The 22876-nt window shown below is 42.8% G+C and overlaps 1 protein-coding gene across 6 annotated transcripts in view; it reads left to right on the forward strand.

Moving 5' to 3' along the window:
- Positions 1-22876, forward strand: part of UIMC1 (ubiquitin interaction motif containing 1) — a 310878-nt gene that overhangs the window by 54036 nt on the left and 233966 nt on the right. For 4 of the 6 annotated variants that reach the window (XM_078652794.1, XM_078652796.1, XM_078652798.1 and 1 more), the window contains exons 3-4: positions 14424-14511; positions 19476-19600. In XM_078652794.1, coding sequence (XP_078508920.1) covers positions 14424-14511; positions 19476-19600 — 213 coding nt within the window. Of the gene's footprint in view, positions 1-14423; positions 14512-17599; positions 17677-19475; positions 19601-22876 lie in introns of those variants that run through there. The other 2 variants (XM_078652797.1, XM_078652795.1) reach the window with 2 other exon arrangements.

The following is a 22876-nucleotide window of genomic DNA, read 5'->3' on the forward strand; positions in this document are numbered from 1 at the left end:
GAGACCTGAAAGCAGAGGGGACAATGTTCACAGTCACTAGCCAGTGACTGGAGTGGAACCAGGAAGGAACCAGATGTCGTCGTCGCGATCAGGTGAAGAGTGGACGCTTGACTCTGCAGCCACGTGGACCAGGAGGTGTCTTCGACGACCAGGATGGAGGCACGAGCTGTCCCACGCAGGCTCTCGCTGTCGGATCCGGAATCGGCGTCAACAGGCCTTGGCAAAGGCAACCCACGCGGTGAGTGAAGAAAGCTTCCGGTGCGGACTAGGAGAGTCCGGGGTGCCCCTCTTTTGGAAGGGAGCAAGGGCCAGTCTGGAGCAACCAGACCAGCAGTGAAAATTCAAAGGTTCGTCGTCTAGGAGGCCACTAGCCAGCCGGCAAGTGACCAGACAACGCGGCGAGCAGGAACCACACAGAAGGGCCCCACGCAGATATCGTGGATGCTGGAGGGCTGATCTTCGGTGCAGGCGCTGCTCGGGGCTGGGGCTTCTCAGTCCCCAAAGCACTTGGTCGAGTTTACCTCGGGAGTTGTGCTGGAAGCGAAGTGCAGTTTCTTCCAAGATGGCCGGTCCCACGTGTCTCGTCGCACCCACGGGTCTCAGCTGTGCTGCAGATGTAGGTTGAGGTCGGAGAGGTCTGGGAATCCGGGTCTCGTCGGGCTCTGAAGTCTGGATCCTCGAGGGAAGACGACAAAGGGAAGCCGCTGGACGCTTGATGGTGCCTGCTTGTGCAGGGTGGACACTCCTTGCCCACAAGGGAGATTCTTCAGTCTTCTGTGGAGCAGAACGTCGAAGGCCAGAGTTTCTTCTTGTTGAATAGTTCAGGATAATCTAATTTGGAATGGGACCAGCTCCTACCTTTATTCTCCTAAAGGGGGCTGCACTACTGACTAGATCCCTCCCCTGGGTGGGACCAGGAAGGGGGGTGGTTACACCCCCTATCCTTTGTCCGGTTTCCCGCCAGAGCTGGGGCAGGGATGCCCCAGCAACTGGTTTGAACCGGTGTATGCACAGGGCACCTTGTGTGCCCCAGGCATGTCTCATTCCTTTCAGGCCTCCCTACCTCAATACACAAAATCCTGTCTGGGGTGGTGCTAGCACCTCCCAAGGCAGGAAACCCTTTGTCCAAGCCATCCTCGCTGGAAGGACTCCCAGCAGCAGGAGGTCAGACTTGTGTCTGTGGTGGCAGCATCCATTTTGTGATGCTGAGGCTCGAGTTAACTTTAACCGGGGTTCACAGTTACATACATGTCGTGTCCCTCTAGAAGGGTGGAATGCTACCCCCGTCGCCAGAATTAGCGAGGGGGTAGTATTCCAAATCGTATGACACCTTACTCGACATGTTTTGATAATGTTATACCAGAGTTAGCATTTAACCGCAAGGATTATAATGCACTTAAGAGTATATGGTATAGCGTTATCATGGAACAGCTATTAGGACTTGGTTCCGCAAGCTGCAAACGGGCTCAGCTCATGCCAGAGCCCCATCTCACATAATTCCAAGCACTCTGCCTTCAGGATTGTTAAGGCCTGCCATAGGAGTGACTGATAGGAATATATGTGTCCATTTTAGGGTTAGATATAGGTATACTATATCTATAGCAAAGGGTGACTACACCACCTTGCCCCAGCTGTCGTGCAGCCAGTTGTGTCAATTTTAGATGGCCAGCCAGGGGTGGCATAATACATGCTTCAGCCCCTGGTAGGCCCTGGGTACACCTATGCCCTGGATACCAAAGGTATACTGTACAGGGACTGATAAGGTGGCCCAGTACCAATTGGTAAATGCACCTAAAGTACATGGTTGTCAATTTAGAGAGAGAACAGCTAGGCTGTGGGTCTGATTAGCAGGCCCACAGCCAGGGAAAGTCGTAAACCAGTGAAGCAAAAAGCAAAAATCTCGGGTGACCATAGGATTGCAGACCCCACTCTCCTACACCGTACACTTCAGCAATGGTAACATTGTAACTTCTTTAAACTATCAGAGCGTGGCGAATCGGTCTGGTATTGAGCAACTCTGTACGCCTAGTATAATTAATGTGTCCAGGCTTTCTTTTCTAACTAACCGCTTTTAAAGGCAAGGGTCGCAGAAGAGGTCGAAACTTATATTGTTGTATGTGCCGTACACTCGAGTGAGAGGTGACGTGACTAACTTCACTACACCAGACGAGTGTAGCACTGCGTCTTATATTTACTGGATTCACACGGTGAAGGTTGTACGAGCTTACAATTCACTTTCCTCTTTAAATATCTAGCATGCTTTGGCACAGGGAAATGTGTGTTAAAATCTGAGAATGTGTTCAAACCAAGGGCTGTGAACTTAATCGTGTTATCCTGGCATCCCTCACTTTCGTTTGCTCTTCTTTCTTTCAACAACAGTCAGTGTTCACGTCTCATGCTCTGCAGCTGCCCCTCCACCCTCAAGATTGCATAATGGAGCAGTTAGGGTGTCACAGCGGTGTGTAATGTGTGCTGGCGCCAATCTGGGGAGATGTGTCGGACTGTGTTTACAGGACGCACGCCGGTCTACTACAGCTTGCAGTCCTCTCATGCGTGCTCGGGGGTTTGGGGGGTGGGGTGCAGGGACGGTGGCCTCTTGCTGGAGCCCCGGACCTCGCCGTATGCTTGTTCTATAATAGCGGCGGTAGCTGCCACACACATCACTGGTGGGAGTTGCCGTGTCCTGTCCTTTCTCTCTTGCTGTCCTAGCTCTCCACTGCTCTCTGCCCCATCGCCTATTTCTGCCCATCTTTTTTGCCCCTGCTCTCTGCCCCTGTTTTTTCTCCTAGACCTCTGCCTCTCCTGCTCTATGTCCTTTCATTACAGCTAAAAAAAGTTTTCATCAATAAAAATCAGAATGGAGCCAGTCTGTGCTTCAGCCAGGAAACACATTTTAAATAAGCAAGCTGCAAAGCAGGTAAATACATCTATTATTCTCTGTTTTATCACATATGTGACAATATTCTGCTTCAAGGTCTCAAGTATACATGTGGTACCGCAATACAATTTTTAATATGTACAGGCACAAAAATGTGTCACTGTCTCCATTACCCGACTTCTACCTCTACGTAAAAACCAAGGCCGTTTTGTGTGTCTGTGCGATAACATAAATGCCTTTGCAATCTGTTTAGAAATTGTTTCCCACCACATCTTAGCGCGATTCTGCTTAATCTTGCGATCAGCTTGGGAAGCCCAATTCACAAATGCGATTTTATTGTTCCGTTTTTATTTTTAGAGATAAAAAAAATAACCATCCTAGCTTTACCTCTGTACTTTCTCATTAATCCTGTTAGCAACTACAGCCAATCATATTCAGGCACTCTGAAAATACAAGCATTTGCAATGCAATAGGTCTTGCATTTAGGCAAGTTTAAGCTCTTGACATTGCAAATAAAAATGCCTTTTATTTTTGGTTTCGTTTTAAAAACCTAAATAAAAGGCATTGTCATTTACAATGCCAATAGCTTAAACTCGCGTAACTGCGAGACCTATTGCATTGCAAATGCTTGTTACAACTGCAGATGGTGAACTCTAGCCCATCCCAGGACGTCTTTCTGTAAAACACTATTAAAATCTTATCTCCTAGCAGCTTGGATCTGTACCAGAATCCTGTGCAATCTTGAGGTCTTAGCAAACTGCTTCAAATTTTCCCTGATTCCATCCAAAAGAATTTAATTTATTGGGGTTGTCAAAGGCATAATTGCCTGCCCCTCTATCAAAGAGGCAGTCCAAATCCATAGTCCACACATCTCTTTTTGAACACGGAGATGGAAGGCCCGTCCTCATGACACACTGCAGGTTTTGATTACTATAGATTCATTAGACTACAGTTGGTCTCTAGGCTGGTAGTAGCCCTGCGTGAATAGCCTAGTGTCCGGGCAAGTGCCTCCTGGTCTAGAACATTGTGGATACCATGACCCAAAGAGGAGGATATGTACTCATGCAGTGAGTGGGAAATGATCCAGATAGTTCCTCACACATTGTTTTGAGGTATGGTTGACCTGTATATAAGAGACCTTTGCATAGGGAACTGGCTGATGCTCTACCAGTTGAATTAAGTCTACAAAAAGGGAATGATGGAATGCTGGAATTTATCTCAGCCACTGGTTGTAACTTGGGCCGCATTCCTGTCCATTTTTATTTTGCACACTGTTACCTTAGTTTTGACACATTCACATTTGTCTAAGCCTGTAATCCACTGATTACATGACATCCCAGTGCCTGTTGTGAGTTCCCCTGGATCAGTGAGAGCCCCCATCACCAGAAAATCTCTATTGTAACTAGTAGGTAGGAAGCAAGCCTCATTATCCCTCTCAACAATGAAGTGGCATTTAGGGTATACTGGTTATCCCTGCCAGCTACTCTCCCCTCCGTATTCCTGTTTCTACTGGATTTATGGACATCAGGGACTGGTACATTTGTACCCTGAACCAGACATATGAGATTAAAAACCTTGTCAGCTGTGGACATCATGGGAGGTGCTCTAGAAAGCACCTATAAGTCTATTACTGAAGAGTGTGTGTTTTTATTTTAATAAACTATTTTAATTGACTTTTATTGCATATATGAACACAGCAAATGGCAAAGCAGCACCGCGAGCACCACATAGTTCGCACATTTGAGACTTTTAATTGTTTGTTAGTCTCCCCTACTCATTGTGTCTACCTGTCCCAGTCAATGGTAATTCATCAATTTGCCCCAAAGCCTTGCGTGATTTCGTGGGCATCCCCGAGAGGCGTAGATAGGTTCCTCGAGCTTGGCTTTAGGGTGCGTTCTTAATCCTTTGGTGGTAACTTTTGAACCTATTTTTAAGATTATGCCAGGTGCACTGGATGCATTCCCATAGATACAGTGATGCACAATCACTGCATATTGAAACCCCAAGAAATAATTGCTAGAATCTATGATCATCTTTAAGAGTAGATTTTGCACTGAACTGATCCATAACACATTCAAGAATACCCAGGTGTAGCTAAACAGTTCCAATAGATAACCAGGCCAAAAGTCTCCCTGTCAAATAATTCTCCAGCACCTATCATTGAGGAGCTGCAATAATATTTTTGGGTGCTTCCCTAACCCAGAATGTGCTACAGTCTTCTCAGTCTTGATTTCTGTGGTTAGATTCGTTGAATATTTACTAACCTGTAAATTCATTTTCCTTACATTGGTTTACCCATCATGAAGCCTGCCTTGAGGTGGAGCCTCAATATTGTCCAAGCTAACATGACCAGTCTTATGAACTGATGCCGAACTGTGATATGAAGCTGACTTTATGGAAAAGATCCCTGATAATTATGTTGACATATACAAGAGAGAGCAAGCTTCAATTTCCATGCTGATTTGAACCTTGGACCATTTTCCACCCATGAGAACAAAGTGTTGCTTAGAACACATATGGCCTTTGCCTGAAAGATCCTGCCTGAATTTCACTTGAACGAAGCAATAGTTCTTCTGTTCCTCTTTTGTAAGCGTGTTTGAAGCCAGCTATCTGAAGTCAAGAAATCCTCACACCCTGTTTATGGCAGCACCATCTGAAGATGTACAACCATTAGGATCCCATAACACTCGATTGAGAGGTGAGGGTAAAGTGGCTTGCATTGCTTTACGACCATAGGCCTTTTGTTTTGACAGACTCTTGAGTCTGCTCTGTGATTTGTGGCATCTGTTCACTAGGACAGAGTGGGGCTTGCTACAAACCTCTTTGTCCTAAAGATGTCTGAATTTCACCTACATGAAAGGATACTGCTCTCACTCTTCTTTGTGCTCCATATTGCTTCTTGGCTGAAGAGGTGCTGCACTACATTTATATCAGGCATGCTGCCATGTTTTTTTGTGCACAGTAGAGTTTAACTTTGTTGTGCTGGCTAGCTCTTCATCACGTTATGGGGTACAGTTGCTGGCAAGTTTGTACCTATGATTGCCCTTGACATATGACTCAACAACTACATATTTGTTTGCAAGTTTCTACAGGGAATATCTCTTCAGCTAATGTCTAAATGTATTCCCCGAGTGTTAGTGTGCCATCTGTGCAATTCCTCAGGCTTGTTTTTGTGAGAAAGCTTTATGTGGCAGCCATGTATGCCACCCCACATGCCTTCTACAAGTAACTTACTATTGATATTACCTTTATAGCCGATGTACATGGTCAAGAGGTCTATAGAAACCTTTGAATGAGTCTATGTGTCTGCTGCATACTGCCTTTTCTTTCTCCTCTGTTTATTATTTCTCTTGCTGTAAAATCCTTTTACACATTAGGAGTAGAATAAAGTTTCCCTTTAGGTGATGGTATTTATTCCCATTTCCTAAGGTCTTTTCTCTTACAAACACTTTCCTGGTTACCCCTCTGCCATTGACCCGAAACAACACAATGATTTGCCACATTTCAAAAGTGGCGATTGCGCAGTTTTATTTCAGGCATAGGTCAAGAGCATATGGTTGAGTATACGCAATGAAGCATGTGGGATACCAGTAGAGCAATTGAGAATTTTTAGGAAACATTTTCCACCCCTGCCGCTAGCCAAGAGGTTGAGAATTGAAGAGCTTCTTGAGTTAGGAGTTACTGAGTCCCAGAAAGGCAACTTTATCTTAATTCCATTGCATCCCTCTCTACATATTCAGTGTTTTGTGTAGGACTGCATGTTACCCATGTGTTTACATGGTTATTTGATAAGTTAGCACAACCGTGTAATGGGAACAATAACTACTTTGATCTACTTGATTTGAAAATGGTTAGCAGCCTTCATTCCTGATTAAGTGAATAAATTAATGTGTATTGTAAACATATCTAATTATGTGTAATGTGGCTAGGCATCTATTGCCGTTTGTGAGACCCGGCCTTGTTGGCGTGGTCTTCCCTAACCTTTTTGGCTGCTCACCTCATGCTATGACCACCTTATGCTAGGACTTGAGCGGGATTGGCACCGCCATGCAGTGCTTAAGTGCTGTGCTTGTCATATATATATACTGTTGATCGTTGTATATATGATTGGCTGATTCAAGTTAACTAAATCCCTTGTCATGGGGTAAGACCTATACAGGGGCATCAATCTTAAATGCGCCTCCGTGGGCATGACTCACTGGTTGTGCCTCATCGATTGTGCCACAGGTTGACCCTGGTGGGCTTGTGTACATGGGTACTGTTATGCAGTTTGTCATTTATAAATCTACATGCCAATGTTTTGCATTTCTTCTGCTGTATCAGAGGTGTCCCTGCTGACAGGGTGCAGTGTTGGGAGGAGGTTGGGCAGGTGTATGTATGTGTTACCTGCAAGAGTCGTAAATGACACTGGATGGTGGGTTCGGTACACTGGGGCTGCTACTCGCAATGGATTAGCATGAGGGGGTGTAGGTAAAGGCTGTTGAGCATTATTTCCTACGGGCAGAATAGTAAAAGGATCTTTATATATAAATAAATAAATCAATAAATAAATAATGTTTGTACACTGGGGCTGCTACTCGCAATGGATTAGCATGAGGGGGTGTAGGTAAAGGCTGTTGAGCATTATTTCCTACGGGCAGAATAGTAAAAGGATCTTTATATATAAATAAATAAATCAATAAATAAATAATGTTTGGTATCAATGAGTTTGTAATGGCGAATCCTCCCTGGTATTTGGAGGGGTTTCAACATTACAGTGCTGGAAAGGGAGCATTTTGATGCTCGGGCTCTGTGTGCTTGGCAGCCTGTCTCCTAATTCATAACTTGATGCTAGGGGGGCAGCCACATCTGTGCATTCCTGATAAAGGACCATAAATGAGGTGTTCACTGGAAACTGCGGACCTCTGATTCGAAGGGGCATTTTTTATATGGTTAGGTGGGGTGGAATTGGCACCTGCATTCCAAGGGGCAGGGTCTTGGGCCCACTAAAGATTGTGATCAAACCTCCCGGGGTAGGATAGCAGACAGGACAACATTTAGAGAAGGCCTGTGCATTTCAGAGGTGGCCTGTTGAACTGATAGCATCTTCAAAGGCCACGTGGGTATAACTACTGGGGCTTCGGCCTCCGTAAGTAGACAAACCTTTGGATTTAAAACCCTACTACGCTGGTTCGATACTGGGACATTGACATGAGGAATCATTAGGGCAGGAGGGGCTGCAACTGGATTATCCACTTACTTGTGGTGCCTTGGAACTTGTTGTGCTCCAAAAATGAGACTATCACTTGATGGAGTTTGTGTTTTGCCTGGACGTTGCTGGCCTGCATCTAAGTGCAAACTGTTGTGGCCTGTGTCCCGAAGTACTCTCCAAGGGCCGGTGAGCTGGCCTCCTGTCCACAAGATCCCAGGGACACAAAGCATCTCACTGTCTACACAAGATCATAAGGATTATACTGGAAGCGGAAGAGACAGGTGGAAGTGATCGTGTTTGGGACAAGGACCATACTGACATACACCATCCTCTTGCTGTGCAAGAGGAGGGTGTGCACAAGATCAGCAGCCATCTGAGGTGCTGGGAAGAGGGGAGTTTGAGAAGTGCACGGGAAGCTTGCAGAATCGGAGGACCTGTGCTTGCAACCAGGAGACCTGTGCTCATTTGCGTTCCAGAGCGTGTGATGTCCGAGGGGTGTCGGGGGAACCTGAGTCAGGTGCTGAGACTGTCTTTGGCCTCCAGATCGGGAGGACGACAATGCCTGACATTGCGGCCTCTGTCCGAGGTCATTGACTCCCTTTCCCCGGCCCTAGCCAGAGGGTGCTTTGTTTTGCAGAACACTATGGCGAGACCCTAGGGATTTTGTGTGCCTTGTGAGAATCTGCAACTGACTGTTGGGGCCTACTGCAGGTCACTCCTCCGCTTGAGGGGAAAACATTTCTCCAGACTTGGAAAAACACCATCTTCCTGGATCACAATCTTTTGTCTACGAGGGGTGGGGGTGGAGAGGTGTATTGATCACGCACTCGTGCAGGTTCTGTTGGGCGCCTGGAGATCTAATCGGATGGACAAAACTAAGTAACTGCTTCTTTCTGTGTTAGGTGGTTGCGACTGTCTAGTCAGCGGGGCACCATTCGGGGCAATGTGTATCATTGGCTGGTGAGGTTGAAGACTGAGGGGCTGGGTCACAAGGCGTAGTCAAAGAACTGTGACTACTTAACCTTTCTACTAATGGGAAAGTCCGACAATTATATATAAAACTGTAAAATATATATACAATGAAGTTTGACAATTGCATATAACTGTAGAGTGTATATACAATGTGTATCTAGTTTTGATTAGTGTGTGCGTATAATACAAAGACGAGTGTTTTTATACATACGGGGTGGAGTATTTTTTTAGCGTAAGCAATGTGTTGCAAGGGGGTTGTTGTGCCAATACTTTACACTCGAGCCCTGAGGAAAAGCCTGACTGCTTGGTGCCAAGCAATCATCCGGTAAGGACAGGTTATTGGACAAGGGTATCATACTAATTCTATTTGGAACAGTAGATTCTGACTAGCTTCGATGCGTCTTAGCCAGCCCGAAGCCGCTGGGTCTAATACACCGGTTCTGTTGAGGTTTTGAAATCAGTGCTTTGTTGTGGCACCTTTAATCTACTCTGTGCCCTCGCAGATTTGCAGCAGATTGGTGATCTTTAGCCAATTTTGTAATTTGCTGTTACTGTGGTTGTGCTTTTGTTCATCTTGCTGGAAGTATGTACTTAACACTGAAACCTTTTAGGAGCAACCAAGTTGTTCTTTTCTTTGTCTGCAATGCATTTCATCACAGCTTTTTCCAGTCAAGGAGGAATGTCCGGGCCTGTGGAGAAATCCATGATCAGGCCTTACAAAAAAGTGTTCAAATCAGCCCCACACTGCTGGAGGCCATGACTAGAAAGGGGCTATGGATGTAGGCTGGGAATTTCGAATTCCGAATACAGACGGAACAGAATATTGCTACAAGAATATCGAAGAACAAAATATCGAACAGTAAGTTTCTATACATTTACTATCCCTAATTCCACATATGTACCATGGTGATATGTATTCAAGGTACGTAGATGTGGATTTATGAATATTAAATTCTTCTCTTCCACTGGCTACTTACCTTTAGATATTTTGTCCTTTGAAATTGTTGTAACAATATTCTGTCCTGTTCGTATTCATTATTTGATATTCCCTTCTACAGTTAGGACTACCATGGTCTTATTTGGCTTATGGCAACCCTTTCTTCTCTGAAAGCAACCCCTAAGCATGCAACCTCCTGGCAATGTGGAAGTATAGCGAGTCTGCCCTTGAGGATGTTGTCCAAAGATGAGTAGTTGTGCAGATTAACCATTCCACCAAACTCCTAATTTCATTTATAACAGCAGTTGGATTATGTGACTATTTAGTTCATTCAACTCATTCCATACTTGGATGCTTTATTTTCATTTTAAAGTGAATCATTCTAATCAGGGCACCCTGTTATTAAAAGGTTCTACAAGTGTTCATGCCACCAGTCACCTTACGACTGACTTTTACAATAACTATGCAGATCTTGTAATGAATACTGCTAAGCTTTTTATCTTCTACCCCACTCATGCTCCTGGCTTCTAAAACCTGATCTAAATCTATTTCCCCAGCTTGTTATATAGGGGAAGAGTACAGGTAGGACTTTATCAAAATATTTCTCATCCCAATCATAACGTTTGTCACTGGGACAAATTTTCCTTAAGATAGGGTTGCAATTTTTTTTCGGTTAGGTTTGCATACAAAATTACAGATGACTTTGAATATATAGCTTCAACAGCTCAGAGGCGCGTAATACCGCCATCGTTTTGTTTTGTGTGGCACAATTGTCTGTTATTTAGAAGGCCATGGGTTAGTCAAATGTGTTTCTTGCCTCTCTATTGCATTTTATTCTGTAAATACCAGTACAGAAAGAAGGCTTGTGTACCCTATTCAATATATGCCATGTTAGCACACATCTATGGACAGTGACACTTGTTGTACATATGAGAAAAGTAGCGAGCTAGCACCAAGTACTATCTCCACTGTTTCACTTCGAATTTGTCAATAGTCCTGCATCTCCCTTCCTGTGTTGCTGCTTTGTAAAAGAATTAGCTCTTAAACCTATGCAGTATTTTGACAAACGATAACCATTTTTGCTGTTGAATTGCAGTAATGCAAAAGAAACAATTGATGGACGGAATGCTGGACAATGCAAAAATTCACCCCCAGTCACAAGGATATGGGTTTAATCCATCATTCTTTTGCTCACCACACCATCCCAGTTTGGACCCAGCCATATGCAAATAAGTCTTGACCCTGTTCCTTGTGAGACCAGTCCAGCCTGAACTGACAACTATCTATCAATTGTTCTTTTTGCATTTGTCACCCTGAGTGGGACGGGTATGCCCATACGGGGTTCCATGCTTTCCATGCCACCTGAGTCAAGCTATCAGGGCTGATGAGGGCTGAAAGCCCGAAACCGGTCCTAGGATGCTTGTTTCCAGTCCAGGGAGGACCTGGCTTGGCAGTTCGGGCTGGACTGTTCCCATTGGACGCAGGGTCAAGACTGATTTGCACATGGCTGGGTCCAAACTGGAATGGCATGGTGAGCAAAAAAACGATGGATTTAGGCCCGGATCTCTGTTCTGGGGTGAATGTATGACATTGATCCGCATTCTGTCCATCAGTTGTTCTTTTTGCAGTTGAATTGCAGTAAACCGCCCCTTGACATTTTTGCTTGCGTACTGCCAATGATTATTCTTTTTAAATGCAAAATTCTAGATGATCCCAAAATATTTGCAGGAGGTGATTTCACCACTATTGAGGTGTAATATATTTAGGTCATCACCATTGTATCATTCAGAATCCCTGTTTTTTATTTGTATTTAATGTTGAAACCTGAACGTAAATGACTAGGTTGTCTGATTGGTGTTTGATTTAACTGCATCACACTTTTCTTTACCATGAAAGAGTTTCATGAAGTGAATGTTACCAACTGTGAAGGCTGCGTGCTGACTAAATCCTAGGGGACACATCGGCAGCACAGATTATTGGACAACTGCGCCATCGTACCTATTCAACTTTTCTCGTTCACTCTGTCATTTCCTCCCCATCCTTTCCACACCTCCCACGTGATCACAATATTAGTGAGACTAGTAGAGGTTGTACTCAAATATGTTCTGTTTCACTACTACAGCAGGGTAATCTGCAGGCTTGATGGTGTGTACTCATCCATAGGGGAGGATGGCTATTAGTCCATTGCCAGATTCCGTAGGCTGTCCGTTGTTGATAGGTGGTTGATATTCATGATTATACACCTTTTTAATATACCCTTGTACAGCCATTGGCCTTCTCTCTGAGAAGCCATTTTGTTCCTCATAACCAGATACTTCACTCCCACCATGCATTGTGTAATCCTGTTCCTCTAGTTTGAATCTCCTAATCTTTAATTTAGATCACTACTAGTTAATGATAATCTTAGTAGTTCGAAGGTTAACATCTCCATTCTGTGCTTCAGTCATCCCCTTTGAGCAGAACATAAACAATCAATCCAAAATACCTTCTTGCATGCAAGGATTAATTTACTGTATTTTACGCTGTATAATTTTGGAATGTGATTGTTGATTTGAAACTGCTAAATGCTATGGTGTCGGTCCCCTCATGAAATGGTCTTGCCGGTACTGTACTGGTTTCATTATTGGATGTATGATTGTGCTCTTCATAGCTTAATTTCACTTGTTGTTTGACCAGCATAAAGGAGAGCAAATGGACATTTTATTACACGTTATAAGTGTTCTGTCATGGTTGTAATAGTTTCTTATTATCAACTGTTGAAGATGACGAATTAGATTTCCAGTAATCTAATTGTTAGTTTAAACTAGCAAAGTTCCAGACTTGTTCTGAAGCATCATGCTTTGAGACTCCTTTCGATTGTTTATTTTCTGTCATTAGGTAATCTTTTAGATTGTGCTCTGTTTGGAATACAGCGTTTGTTATGGTCTGGCTTGACAGCGCAGATGTCGCCGTACAATTATGGGAGAATCGCCAGGAGAGGGCTTGCGTTCCGCCCTCTTGTCGGGAGCCAGAAACTCCTGTTTTGATTGGGAAGAGATTTTGTTTGACTTCCTCACAGCTGTGATAATTTGGTTTATCTATCTTTCTGCCCATTACTTGAATTTTCTGGTGAGCCACATACCATTGTAATGCTTTTAAAATGTCTTGGATACCCAGATACTTTTTGGCGTTTGTCTCTGGCAGCAGCACAGATGGGAGGAGAAACCTTAGTAATGTAAATTCATTTTTAGTTCTGGCTTGACAGTGCATTCATAAGTGAGACCTATTGGCATTGTCCATGCTTGTTTTGTATAAACAGTTCCGCTAATTGTTTCAACTGTTATGAGTACCTACTGTTAACCTTATTGTTTTAATGGAATTTGTGAATCCTTAAAAATGAATGTATGTTTTGGTATCTTTTATTTATTGATTCTGTTTTTACATCACTCAACTCTTTTTAAGTTGAACCTTTCCAGTAGCCTTCACTAACAATGCCCTCAGCTCAGTGGTGCAAGGTCAGTGACCAAGGATGAAAGGCTGAATGTGCCCTGTTGAGAGGTTATCCTGTAACTTACAGGTGCCAGACAGATCCGTGCATTGAGTGTGTTAATAATGCAAGAAGTTTCCTAACAAGCAAATTGAAGGTTACCTTTTAGAACTTACTCTACTCCTAAGGCATGGCTCTTGAGTTATTTCCATTCTGAGTTTAGTGGCCTCTGGTTCAAAGGCGTTGCCAACCAAATCTCTAGTGTGATCCTCCTTCCAGAGCTTCATCCAAATGTTGCTTGTTGCTGAGCCATGTTCTCAAACATAAACAATTAAACATTCTTGGAGCGTGTCTCTTTCTCTGCCCATCAGGACTCATTTGAATCACTCTTGCAGAAAGCTCTTAGCATGTTAATTATGCTTACCCGATATTTTGGCCCCTGTCAGCAGGCAGCACAGCTCTCTCCTCTCCAGTTGAATCCTTTTAGTAGTTTTTCGAAGGCAGCTTGATTGTTGGTTTCTGTCAGTTTAGCCTTGCATCATGTGTGCCAAGACCTGGCAGTCACAGTGGTGTGCACCAGCTGCATTGTAGTTTCCCACAGGCTGCGATTTTTACTTGAAGGGTAAAGCTGACAATAATGCGCAAATATGACAGTGATCTCTTGAGGTGCCACGCCAGGTTGGGAGGGTTTGTGTGTTCTTGGGACATCAGCACGTGCATCATGAACTGAAGAGTCCTACATCAGCACTTTTAGAAAACCTATGGCCTAGCATCATTTAGACTCATTTTGTTAGTCATTGACATTTTTTTGTCTGTTGATTTGAAATGTGACCTCAGTGTCACTAGTTCATCATAGTGAAAGCCAGGGCTACTGGCAGATCCTGTTCTCTAGAACCAGTTGGTCTGTGCTTTTGTTTCTGGTGATTGTATTGTTAGTTTTGCTTTCCCATTAACCCGTGTTTCTTGCTTTTTTTGTTAGCAGACAGCGAAGGAGAAAATGGAAGAGCAGAGGAGAAAAAGCAAACAAAGTGTCCTCAGCAAACTGGAGGAGAAGAGAAGAATTGCTCGTAAGTTCTGGTCAAGTTCATAGGGGCGTGCTTTAGTGTTTAGTTTTGGGAGATGCTGTTAGAGGGAAGGCTCTGACCATTCTTGATATTAGAGGAGTTCTGACTGTGGAATGTCTGCATGATAAGATATTTATGAACACTGAAGCCCATTCGTCTGAGGTGTGTATATGTTGTCTAATGCACTAGGAATTAAAATAGTGGTGGAACCATAGTTTTCTCTGCTATCTAGCCCCAAACCATCACATTTTCTCTCTGTGAATCCTTTTTTTTACTTTGGTTTTTGCTGTTGGACGGAGTTGTGCATGCAGGGTGTCCTCTGATCACTGCAATGAGTCCTATAAATATGTAAGATTGTCAATTGCAAAGCTGCAGTGAAAACATGCTGTTAACACTGCGTTGATCCTATAGCATTGCAGTTTTGTCTCACTTAGTAACAATCCTGCTAAGCTTGTCCAGTATCCCACAGAGCCTCCTAGGGACCTGTTGCGTTTGATTTGTGCATCATGGAACGGGTTGCTCTGGCTAAATGTTCTAAATGTCTGGCTAAATGTTCTTGAAACGCTGCAGTAAGTACTGTATTGGCGTAACTGTTTCAAGGAGCGGCGCTCAGTAAATGTTTACAAAGGGTGCACAGATTGTCCAAGTACTAGTGCAGTGCATCTTGTAGCACTATAGTTCTGTCTGCTGCGGGAAATTGCATTCATTCACTGACGGTCTTTGGAAGGCTGTCTTAAGTCTGTGAGATTGGAGTATTTATTGCCTTTGCCTCATACTGTAACAAGTCCAATGAACCTGTGGAGCTTATATGTTGTCACTTATTGAAAAGGAGGATTTATACAACAAACGCTGTCGGTATAGAACCAACTGTAAATAAGTCCAAAGATGGGTTGGATACACATAGTTGAAGTCAGAATGATGGTATTATACTTTGACATTGTAACACATAAAGTATGATAAAAGAAAAAGAAATCAAGAATTATTCAGTCACTTGTTGATTCAGTTTAATGGTGGGTGGAGTGGGTGCAAGGAAGCAAGCAAGAAGGATGAGTTCAGACATTTTAAAGTTCAAGGTGATTGAGGGATTCTTTAAAGGTGATCATGAATGTGTGGAGTGAATGGTAGTGGTCAACCCAGTGCAAGTACTGAATGGACGTAAGGGAAGTTGGCACAGAGTGACAAGAACTCCAGGAGATGCAGGTGGGACAGTCAGAAAGGTAACATGGAAACCAGTCAACCAGCCCAGAGATGATTCGGTGATGCCAAATTTAGGAAATGATGATGTGGCTGGTCTGACTGATGGCAGGAAGTTGAGGAAAATTCGGATAGATGTTTCATATATTAAGCAGTCGCCATGATTCAATGCATGAGAATAATTTGTTGACCAGAGGTTATTATGGTTGATGCGTGAAAGGGTATTTTTCATAGCATGAAGTGCTCATAAGTCTGATTGGAAAGTATTAAGTCATATGTGAGTGAAATAGGGTGTGAGACTATTGAACATAAGATGGTGCTGTGTTTTGGAGGAGGGAAGTTGAGAAAAGGGAGGAAAAGGTGTGTCCGTTTTAGTTGTTGAACAATGATAAAATGTTTTAATAAGCAGGGGCAAAAGCCAAGAGCTGAGAGATTAAGGTGTTGGTGATGATCGAGCAGGGAGGGGAGAGTAGAATATGATGTTTCACATTAAATTGAATGATGACAAGACCAACATTTTGGAGATAGGCAACCAACCCCAGGGACGGGGCCCTCACCTAAGGCCCAAGACTCTCTGGCCTTGCCCCACCCCAACACCCGCTGGTAATAATTTGGGCTTCTGACTAGATAGAAAGCTCTCAATGAACACCAAGATCACCAAGGTAGTGGCTTCCTGATTTGGAATACTTAAATGGCTGAGAAAGATTGTTTGCTGCCTACCATTCCCAGCCCATAGAACAGTGATACAAGCAATGATTCTTTTCCGACTGGATTATGGCAACATATTCTACCTGGGTGGTACTAAGGGTGCTTTCAGATGACTGCAGCTAGTGCAAAATGCTGCTGCAAGGATGCTTTTAAGCCACCAAAATTCACCTCCACAGCTAAGCTATTGCATGAGCTCTACTGACTATTGGTGGAAAAAAGGATTCATTTCAAAACATTCTGCTGCCTGCACAAAATAAGAGAAAATAAAGGCCCTAAATGTCTGATACCTGTTGTCTTTCTACATTCCACATCGCTCTCTTCGATCCAGCGACACCACGTTTTTCTCAGTTCGGAGAGTAAAAAGAACACACCAAGGAGGACAGGCATTCTCCTACCTAGGGCCCGGACTATGGAACACAATGCCACAGTCACTGAGATCTTGCCAGTCTCTTGCCATATTTCGAAAACAATTAAAAACCTGGCTGTTCCAATAAATTAATCCATCAATCTCTGATGACATACCATGTGAAGGCCTAGCACCCGACACCCAATGTGGGTAGCTGTGCGCTTTACAAAACTACAATAATAATATTAATAATCATAACATCTATGGCTGATGTTTAAAGGCGTCAAGACTTTTGATTGGTCTTTAAGCGTTGTGTCAGCAGCAGAGAAGTTTGGCTTTTTGTCTCTGAGAATATCAATATTAATAAACAAGACCTTTTCTCTTACTTTTGTTTGAGTAAGAATGGTAAATGTCTTTTAAATGAAAAAGGAAAGTGTTGTTTGGGTTTGTATTCCCTGGCTTCCAACTCCTGTAATCTCTCAGCTGTACGTAAACTAGCCGTTGTGACAGATCTGAGATGTTGGGATTGCTTATTCTTTATTCTACTTAAGCACATCTTGAAATGTATATGTGAAGCACTGAGCAGACAACCAACATTGGCCCTGGAAACTGGGCACAGAAGCTTTTGGAGTGATGACTCTAATGTTTCCCAAATGCATGCAAATGCTTTACAGGATATAATAGTTTATTACTAACCTGTGAGTAGTGTATATAAAAATATACCACTGTGCCCTGTTCTAATGTTAATCTTAAATAAATGGCGTAGCTATACTTGTTGGTGAGAAATTGCATTTCCCGGTTTAGAAACAGGAAGCATTAAGCTTAGGATCTTATTTCTTTTAGAGACCACCACCAGTGCAAGCTTTTGCTAAACAAAACAGAAAGTTTAAGCTATGATTTTCAGATCTTTGAAATCTAAGGTAAGGTCATGACGTGTCATTGCTGCTTGGCTGCTTTCCTGATGCCTTTCACGGCTTGTGAGAAGGAGATGTACTCAGTTTGGCTTAGTGTAAGGATGAACTTTCTGAATTCAATGTCAAAAATACATTTTTGGATGGTCATTACAGAAAGAGTGGTACTACTGTGTGTGGGGCTTCAACACCTCTCTTCCATTGAGGTGGGTGAGAAAAAGATCAGAATTGACAGTTTTCCCAGCCACCCGCTTATTACATCTTGAAATGCTACAGAAGTTCTAGAAAGTAGTAAGCACCCACAGTATGTGGCCTGAGTGGTGTACCACCCATAGGAAGGGGTCTATAGTGGCACCCTCTCCTGGGATGGGTTGTGGTTCCAAGGGGCACCTCCACAGTACACCCCATCAAGAAAATGCCGCCAATGTAGACCTCTCACATTAAGACCAGAGCATGAAGCTGTTTTACATGTGTGCAGTGTATGTCGTTGTTGCGCTATAAGATTAATTTGCTATTCAGAGTTGTGAAGGTGTGGTTAGTTTTGCATGGGAAGATCTCAGACCAGTCAAGGACTGCACACTAACCCATCTGCCAATACTTTCAGGCGGGAAGTCCGGCTAGCAGATGTTTGCCATCAGCTGGAGCTCTCTCCTGGAACTGTTAGTTCTCCCATATTGGGGCGGGTCCTTCATCCTAGCAGTATGCGGCAGTTTCATAGTGAGGCCACAGGAGTTTGCTAGTGCACCAGATGAGGCAAAACTTTGTTTATATATTAGAATCAGGCCAGCACCCCTCAAATAAATATAGCGATGTCACCAACAATAGGAACAATCTATGAAGTTGTCCAACAGATTTGCAACTGTTTTCTCTATGCTTCCTCCTGAAATTTATGTTAGAAGTATAGCTGCGGTAGGTCACCCTAACATTTTTACCACTCTGTCCAAATAGAACAATTAAGGTATACATATATACTTTATTTCATTAACTAGCTGGAAATAATGGATTGAAGCCCACATTACCATACATTATTCTAGTTATGAAATGTACTCACCAAGAACTTGACACTAAACTAATAAAAATTATTATTATAATATGCACAAACTTAAAAATATTGTATGAAGATCTAGTTTGTGATTGTGCCACTTTTAAAAGGGCGGCCATTAACATTTATAATTTTTAGGCCCTGCATGTCATGGGTGTTTGTTGTGAATACTACAAAAGAGGCACCTCTGCACAGCCTGTTTGGAAGGACTGAAGCTCAGTGTTTCTAGAAGCATGTAAAAGTAACTACTTGTGAAATGGATGAGCTAACAACATAAAATTGCTAGCAAGTACAAGTTGAAGTGTACATTTAAACTCAAACCCCAAAGCTGTTTTTCAGTTTATTATTGAATTCTGAAAACACGATCACTGAATGAATGTTAAATGCCTCTCTATTAAGGGCACTTTAAAAGAGAAATAAACACCCTGAAACTGCTGTGGTCTGTACTTTGATGACCTTTAATGAACTCCCCTCGTGGAGGACTTACTCTGATTTTTAAACACCCTCAACGTGGCTCGGAATTAGTTACAAACCTCATACACTAGGAAAAGAAAGAGAATCTCTTTACTTTCCTTTGGAAAAAAAGAAAGTGCAGGGTGTAGCTTCCGAGGTTGACCAGTGTTTATTGTTCGGAACTGTACTCTGCATCCAATCACCTCTTGCTTTAGGATAGTAGAGGTCCATTGGAGGGTGACCCATACCAGTACGAGACTAGGGTTTTCTTTTCATAATGTTTAATTTATTCTGGATATCTTTCTTCCATCAGAGATGACTGAAGAGGAGCAGCTGGAGCTTGCAGTGAGGATGAGTGAGCAGGAGGCAAGCCAGGCCACCTACCACCGGGAGGAGGAGGATGAGCTGCTGAAGAAGGCCATCACCGAAAGCCTCAATGTAACTACAGGAATGAGTGTGGTGTGCAGTTTAGCATGCAGTACAAACTTGAGTATGATGTACATAAGTCAGAGCACTTCTCACCAGTTGTAGGAGATAGCTGGAGCTGAAAGAGGCACAATTGTGGTGCTAATGGCGGTGGAGAACATAGGAGACTGCTAAGGAGACTCTCACATTTGGAATTGGATTAAGAGACAGCTGTGGGGACAGGGTTATAATAACACACATGATTTTACCAAAGACCCTTCAGTCCTCTCTTGCATAAAGTTTAGGATGGCCGGCTGAGTAGGCCAAGCAAAGGTTGCATTGTATCTCTAGCATAAGATTCTTTCTGCATTCATAAAAGCTGAAACACATCTGCACACATGAGATTTCAGAACACACACACTTTTAAAATGATTGTGTTTAAATTGAAAAGAAGTAGACCTGGAAAACATGCCTGCTGAAGTGCATAATTTTGTGTCATTGTTTATATTTTAAATAACTCAATTAGATATATCGGGTATAGCAGAGTTTGCTTGATTAAAAACAGTGCATCACTATGATTTTTTTTTTTAAAGAAGGAAATGGTGCTCTTATAAAACAAAAGAGTCTATATTGACCCCCGCCCCTTCGAGAAACTTCAAAGCTGCTTATCTCATTATGTCAAATTTTTGCTGCAGTCATTGAGGCTATATTTGCCTCTGTTTTCCTTGCATTCACTTTCTTTGGATGACTGCTAGGTTTTCCAAACTTTTTTCTGTTCTGTAGACACTAACTCAGTTTTAGCACCAAGATACCTATTGGTGTTCATACACATACAAATACCTTTATTCCTTAATGTTTTTGCAAGTGTTTGTATCTCTACTGTGAGCTTTGTTTCACCTTCATAGTTTCTCAACCTCCCTGTCCTTTTTACATAAATGCCCAGCTGGTGGTATCAAGGAGACCACAACAGATAATCAGGTTATCTCTGGGTTTTGTCTTCCTGGCTCTTACACAATTTAATAGGCCATCCAGTGAAGAGTAAAAATGATAGTTAATTCTGCTCAGTCCTCTATTTTTAATAATTGGTGATATTAGGTATTCAGGAATGTTATTTTGTTTGATTATGTGAACTAGGGTTTTGAGATCCTCAGGGACACCATTCACCAGATGACTCCTTTATGAACTTCAGCATTTTTCAGGAAATGTCCTGCAGGAGGTGAGGGAGAAGGTTTGCCTCAGAGAAATGAGAGATTGTCAAATGTAGTGAACTCCTATATTTTGCTTCAGCGTATCAAGGGTTGAAAGGGGAGGCCTTTTTCCTCCCGTCCTGCCTCTTAGTAGAATGCTTCTGTCAGCGTAGGGGACAAGTCTACAGTTTCTTGTAATAGCATCCACTCATGGTCGATTTTGACTTGATTGACATTAAGGCACTCAGGGTCAGATGTATGAACACTTTTTCCCATAGACACAAAATGGCTAAAACCATTTGATACATCTGGCCCTCAGTTTTGAGATTCAAGACATTGCACTGTTTGCTTCAACGTCCAGGCTTTTTGTGTATTCTTGGTCATTGTGGCGGCATCCATTGACATCAAGAACATTTTTGCATCAATCCTTTTTCCATCGTTTCACATTTTCCTTCTAACATCAGAAGTACGTTCCCAAGAGCTTTGTGCAAATCCTGGGAAATTGTCAGGGACCCATTACAAACCTCAAACGATTCCAACATCTGATGGAGATTGTTATGCCTGAACCTGCACGTATTCATCCAGGCACTCCAGAAGGGGTTCCATCCTCTTACAATTCCTTCGGAGGATCACAACCTGTACCACAGCCTTCCCTTGCAACTTTCAAAGAAATGTTTCTACATCCTAAAAACATCTCCCCCAAAAAATCTAGAACTGAGAGGGTATTAGGATACACTTGAAGGAGGACTAGAGAGAGAGATTTCCAAGTGAGAAACATCATCGTAAACATCTTTGTCAGGAGCAACGCTATGTTCCACAAATATTTATCAAGGGCAAAAAGTTCTATGGGTAGCACGCCTCAATCATTTGCTTGTGAATCGATTCGGTATTTCTCAAATCTGTTCTACTGGGGTTTCTTTAATCTGGTAGCCTTTTGCCAAGTTTCCCATCAAACAGAAATGTTAATACCCAGACACAGTAGCATACTTCACTGCAATTTGAAGCCATTGAATCAAACACGTCGAGGGCTTCTGGCACCTTTGTTAAGTACGCTTGTAACTCTGTTTTTGGTGAGGCCAGTTACATGATTAGAGAACATTTTAAGGATCCAGATTCAGGCCCATAGTGTCCAATAGAAGATCCCCCATCTTATTGTGCTAAAAGAGATATAGTTGATTTGCTTCTGCTCTACATACCATATCTACATCTTCCACATACCAGGTGATGTTCATGTCTTGTGTCACTACAGAGCAGTGCAGTATATATTCATAATTGAATGTCTTAACCTTGTCTGCTCTTGGATGAAGGAAAACTACCCTTGTTTTAAAAGATCACCCGGACGTCCTAACCACACAAGAGGTTGGATCAGACTCCTATTTGTTCTACTGGGTTTCCAAGTTGGCCTCTCCTGCTTCGTCCCAACAAGTCAGAAACTGAGGATCATTTTTTACTCTGCCCTCAACTTTACCTGGAAAAGCAACATAGTAGCTATGAGAACTAATTTCCATCCCTCCCATCCTTTCTGTGGAAAGTTTTCCTGCTCCTTTAAACCAACCACCCTGTAGTGTTTATGTGTGCTTTTGTTTTATCTCAATTGGGCTACCGGAACGTAACTCAAACTGGCCTTCCAACAAAAAATTATTTTCAGATTGCGAAAAGTGCAAAACATGGCAGACAGAATGCATATTTACAGAAATAGGTATTGCATTAAATGAACCTCAAAATCTCTCCATTGCTTCCTGGTTCAGTACAGTATCAAGTTTAAACCAGTGTGCAATATGCAAAGGTCCTGGCCACCTTCAGATGCTGGCAAGCCACTGTACTCCATCTAGGAGCCAGTTATTGTCCTCAAACCATGTGATTCAACAGCGTTCTATTAAGAGACTAAAGTATGTTAAAAGATCCATCTGAAAGAAACAGGTTAGTGTTAGATTCCTTACCTTAGAATATCCCCCGGCGTCAGACTGGATCCGGAAAGTTTTGCGTAGCAGTACCACTTTTATTCAAAACTTTCCGGATCCAGTCTGATGCCTGGGGATATTCTAAGGTAAAGAATCTAACACTAACTACTGTTTCTTACGGATATATCGTTACCGAAGGTAAGTAACTTGTGCATTAGGTC

Source organism: Lissotriton helveticus, chromosome 7 (assembly GCF_964261635.1).
Source record: "Lissotriton helveticus chromosome 7, aLisHel1.1, whole genome shotgun sequence".
NCBI classification, from domain to species: Eukaryota; Metazoa; Chordata; class Amphibia; order Caudata; family Salamandridae; genus Lissotriton; species Lissotriton helveticus.